This window comes from Cariama cristata, unplaced genomic scaffold (genome assembly GCF_000690535.1).
Source record: "Cariama cristata isolate BGI_N322 unplaced genomic scaffold, ASM69053v1 scaffold40852, whole genome shotgun sequence".
NCBI lineage: Eukaryota > Metazoa > Chordata > Aves > Cariamiformes > Cariamidae > Cariama > Cariama cristata.
The window spans coordinates 4,685-10,273 of record NW_009606255.1 but is presented as its reverse complement, the minus strand read 5'-3'; the positions used below and the strand labels follow the sequence as shown (position 1 = coordinate 10,273).

Here is a 5,589-nt window from a genome sequence, read left to right as displayed (position 1 = left end):
ATTCCTGTGCTAGTTTTGCAGAAAAGATGCCTCTCTGTCTTTGAAAGAATGGAGAGACAAAAGCAGTTTTGCTAATAGAATGTCTCCCAGAATGGCAGAATCCTATTTCAGGAATATCAAATCATCCTGCTTTTCCATCATGAGCCTTAGGATTTCTAAATTCAAACAATTGAGAATTTAGATCACAAACTACCCTCTAAACAGAGACTTGATGAAATGCAAGAACCCTGTGGAAAACTGTGTTTTTCTTAAAATATGACAGGAGTAGTATTTATTTTGAGTACAAAACTGTCTCGTTTAAAAAAAATGCATGGCTTTGCAGTGGTTTTTTCAGAAGTAAAATTCATGAGGAAGCATCAGTGTCTTTAAAGGCCTATTTAAATCTCAGGTCAATATTATACTTGTATTTTGTTGTAGCAAACATGACACAGAACACAAATAATTCCATTTCCATTAAGTAAGAATTCTCCTAGACTAAAATGAACTTAACTCATATCAAGCTGAAACTATTTAGTGTATATGCAGAGATGTAGGAAAATAAAAAATTCCGACTGTGGTTTAGCTAGGAAAAAATATTACGTTTAAGGATTAAGAAAACTAGGGAGAGGAACAGCAATTCTTCAATTTCTACAGCTGACATGTCAAAACAAACCTATAAAAGAAAGTATCAGGACAAACACTGGTTGCTTAGCATACAGCAATAAAGTGAAGTCTGTCCATGAGTAAGTAAACAAACTGTGACTCCAGTCTATCAGAAACATAAGCATGCTGGCATGCTCTCTAATGTTAAAGACAGTATACATAACCAAGACTTACGCAGCTTGTGTTTTCCACTAATTTTGTAAGTGCTTTTGCATAGGAAAACCATATTTACAAAGTAAGTGAAAAGATTAATTTGTTCAGGTCTGTCCCAGATATCTTCCTATGGATAAAGCTTAAAAACCAAATATTCAATACCTGAAAAAACTAAAATGTGACAAGTCTGAAATATATTTCAGGCAAATAATTTTTCAGGTACTTTTCTCACATTGCCTGCATATCCAGAGAGTTCATAAAACAACTAAACGATGATTTATGCGTGGTAACTTCCTTGGCAGTAATTGTTATACCAAGGAAAACTTATTAACTGATTGCAGCCACCCATACAATAACATAAGGATTTTTTTATTGCATGAACCAATCAATCAGTGTGAAGCACAGATGGTGAATGGTGAAAACAGAAAATACAATGTTCATTTTTCCTTTATTTCTAAAGAGAATGTCTAAGCTGTATTGTTGTCACTGAGAAGTGGGTCTCTGCTCTGAAATGTAGAACAAAATAATGTGGGTTGACCTAGAAACGGTAGTTTCTGTGGTTACAGAGGTAAAATCATGCTGCAAACATGAGGTAACAGAACATAAATTACTATGTTACGTATGTAATTTGGCTCATGTATTTGTTTTGAGAATCACAGAGAATTCAAGAAATGTCAACATATTAATTCTGAAAATCAGATCAACAAAAAAAAGAAAATTACCCTACATCTGTAGCACTATTTCAGTACTCAAAAGCTGTACTTAATCCACAGGAACTACACTGAACTTGTAATGAATACCACATCAATATTCCCAGCACCAGCTCAGTAACTTCACAACTAATCTAGTGTTTTATTTATGAATATTACAGCTCAGGCTTGCTCAAGTTCCACAAGGACTCCATGGCAATCTTTAGGGTGAAGAAAAATCACAGGTTTGCCATGTGCACCTATTTTTGGCTCTTCACTCAATATTCGTATCTTTTTTTTCTTCAGTTCTGTCATAGCCGCTTTTATGTCATCAACCTTATAAAAGAAAAATACAATTCACACAAATTAACATATTACAGTGTATTATGCAGATTCTACATTTAGGAGCAATAATACAATTCCTTACTAAAATGTTATTTCTAAATTCTAATATAAATCTGAAAATAAATTAAATTATAAAACAGTTTTAAAACATCTAGTCTTAAAAATAAAAATCCTACAGAAGCTTGCATTTGTTATTTGAAGATTTTATAAAATATTGTTTAAATAGATTGTGCTATATTTTAAGAAATTATTACACAAAAATCACTCATGCACAAAGCCCGTTGATTTATGTAGTTACTTTATAAGGACTCCATAAATAATCTAAACTCTGCATTACTAAGAAGATCATATTGCTTTCAAACTATCAATAACTAAAGAAGAATGCCTCCCTGTCTAATTGGTGACAGAACACTGACTCATTAGATGCTGGTAAAAAGGGAGGACAATGGCCAGAATGTAGAAGGAAGGTCTCTTTTAGATTTATATATCCTCCTTCTGAGTAGGTTAAGCTTCATTAAGTTTCCTAAGAAAAACCTTGGAATTATCAGAAACATACCCAGAATATGACCTGGTTTTCCTATTGATCTTAATTATAATAATAGCCTTTAACATAATATTTCAATACAGTTTCCTGAAGAAATACATAATTAACAAAAACATGTCTACGCTGTATAATGTGATCATAAGTCTGATGTCATATCATCAGATGAAATTTGAATTTTCCCAAACCTTAATTGCATTCATTCTTTGAAATAATAAAATTAGCACTCAGTTTAGCAAATCCAAGAGTCAGTAATCAATAAAGACCTAGAATTAAAATAATAGCATTGCTGTTTTTCAAGACTGAGGTGTCTGGACATAACTTGGTGAATAATCTTGCATGATGCCATTGTAGGGAAGAAGGAAATACGTAGCTTTAATTCAGAGGAACAGACATCAGTTAATTTGTAATCATTTGCAGCAGTTTTGTTTATGAAAATTGTGAACTCAGCACAGTTCTTCCCACACAGAACTACCAGTCAGCTGAAAAAAAAAAAGAAATTACTGTCAAGTTTTATCTAAAACAGCACATGTAATGTGTGCCATAGCCCTCTCCAGATTGTTTCCCCAAGCAGAAAAGCCACTGCAGCTGCTGCTCCTGTCCTGCAGAGATGGCCACAAGAGGAACTGTGTCTGGGCTCAGCTGGAATGAATCACTGCATCCCCAAGGAAGCAGTGCGAGTAAGGAGTGGAAAGCCTGTGGATACATCCATGTTAGTAGTATATCAGGCTTGGATTTCTCTCATATTCTACCAAGTGTCCAGGATTCTTTTCATTGCAGGTATTAAATTCAATTATAGCTGGTCAGGAATAATTTAATTTCTTTTTAAAATGCTTATTTTGTCTGAAACAAATTCCCTATCAAAATATCTCTCTAAAATTTTCCTTTGAATAATAAGACAGAAGGAAGAAACAAAAAACCTTTTGATAAAGTTGTCAGAGTTTCTCTCCACTATGGAAAGAATTTTTACAATTCAGCTTTTTACAATAAAACTGTTCAAAGAAAGATATTTCTACAAAATATTTTTTAAATTTCAAATGAACAAAAAATTGATACTGAAGTTCTTTTATAGTTTTTCTGAAAACCATTTTTGCTCAACTTCAGAAGAAAACGTACCTTTGAAACTGTAAGATTTTCCATTCTGAGGAGAATGGAAAACTGGAGGAGGGAGCTTAGTATCTTTTTGATTGATTATGATAGTGACCAGATCTGTTTTCAGTCCCATTTAAACAGCAGGTCAACAATGGATTGCTTTTTTCTCCATGTAAATTAGTCTATAATCTTCCATTTGTTTTTACATGGAGGCAAACATGAGGGACGTAGGACAATCTTTTTCTTAATTTGGGGTTTTGGTTTTTTTTTTGCATAGAGAATCTATTAGTGAGTTATAAGACTTCATTTAGGAAAATCTGGCTGCAAGTAGCACTAGCTCACCTGATTAATGGAAATTAATGGAAACTGCTAGATTAGGACTCCTGACTTGCTTGACCTGTTGTATACAGTTATAATTTTTCTTTTTTAACACAACGCTTCTACATTGTCCAACATGGTATAATTAGCATGTCCCAGTCTTCTCAATTTTCATAATTAACAGTATGACTTCCCTTGACAGCCATCTTTGGTTTATCTGCAACAAGATCACCTCTCATACAAAATGGAGATCTACATAGAACAATTTCAGCTGGTAACAAGTATTTCTTGGAATGTCTTAGAAGGGATTACATATAATTGAAACCCTTGGGAGCTTTGAGCTCTTTTTGCTGAGAAGAGCCTACGGCTTCTTCGTCTTGTACCAATACATAAGCACCCCTGGTCTTACAAAGGGCTAGAGGTCTTTTTTGGTCTTAATGCAAATCACTTCTTCTATACCCCCCATTTTCTAAGTTCAGCTGAGGCCTTTCACATTTCTATAGCAGAACTGCCTAGCAATACAATTTAGGGTCAATTTAAACAGAATTGTTTTTCTTATTCTTGAACATCTGCAAATAGACAAACTTAATGTAAGAAAAATTGCAATGCCTGTGTCTATGCAAAATTTCTCAATTCTCAATGAAAACAGGCAACTGCATACACTAGTATTTATAGATGTATTCTGAGAACAATTTTTACTCACATTAATAATCGTATTTTTATTATTACACTTTGCATGAAATAATAGTTTGCAAGACTCAGATCTGTAAAATATTAAAAACATACATCATAGGCAGCAGCATGAAATTCTGCATCAAACATCTACACTAAAACATGAGTATGCTAAATAAGGTAACTACTTTACCCAGCACCTTTACATCTTATGTACTTCCAGACCAATCTCTCTTTGATGGACAAGGAAGAATAGGACAGAAGAAACTCTGGAGACTTTACTGCTATTTGGTAAGTACAACTGACAATCTTCTCTGACGTCCATACACAATTATCAACTAAATATCAAAGAGGAAGAAACTTCTGAAAATCTAAACTATGCCTTAGCTTAAACTTACAACTCCATCTTTTTCCAGTGTATGTCCTTTCTATGTCACGAAGTTGACACCTGTCAAACACTCTTCACAAGCCCTTTGGCTTGTTCACCTTCCACAGTGGACACTTAACCCTCCCCTCCCCAATTTAATCTTTGTAACATAAAAGAGGAAAAAATTATCACATAGCTCATGAAATTGAACTTTCCAAATTTCCAAAACAGAAAAAGGCATGTTTAAGACTTCTTCTTATGCAATATAAATTATCACAAATATGACAGCCTTATGTATTTGTTCTTGACACAGGTCAAGCCTATGAAAAAATTATGCATACTTTAATATCTCTATCTTATTATATGATATACTGTGTTAAAATACCTCGATGCAGATATGATGCATTCCTCCAGTCTTGTTTTTTTGCAGAAAGCTTGCAATGGGACTTTTCTCTCCTAAAGGATGTAGAAGTTCCAGCTTGGTATTTCCCAGCTCCACAAAAACTGTGTAGACACCATGTTCGGGAAGAGCAACAGTCTCGCTCACCTGTGCTCCTAACACATCTTTATACAAGGACTGAGCTTTCTCCAAATCAGGTACTGCAATTGCTACGTGATTAAGTCGGCCCAGTTTCCACAAACAGCTTGGAATGTTTGGAGAAAAGGAATTGGATGATGATAGAGTTCGTATTGTGGGAGCTGAAGTCTGCAGTCTGGTAAGAAGCCCTGAAAAAAAGTGAATAGCACCGATAGAATGCTTTTGAGAAAGT

At 34.2% G+C, this 5,589-nt stretch overlaps 1 protein-coding gene across 1 annotated transcript; it reads right to left on the bottom strand.

The window, feature by feature from the left end:
* Window positions 1-1,236: 1,236 nt before the first annotated feature.
* Window positions 1,237-5,545, bottom strand: MCEE (methylmalonyl CoA epimerase; the record flags this gene model as incomplete). The annotated part of the gene is made up of 2 exons (XM_009696276.1): window positions 1,237-1,820; window positions 5,205-5,545. Coding segments are annotated over 2 exons (494 nt in total), but the record flags the coding sequence as incomplete, so codon positions are not given.
* Between the last annotated feature and the right edge of the window lie 44 nt (window positions 5,546-5,589).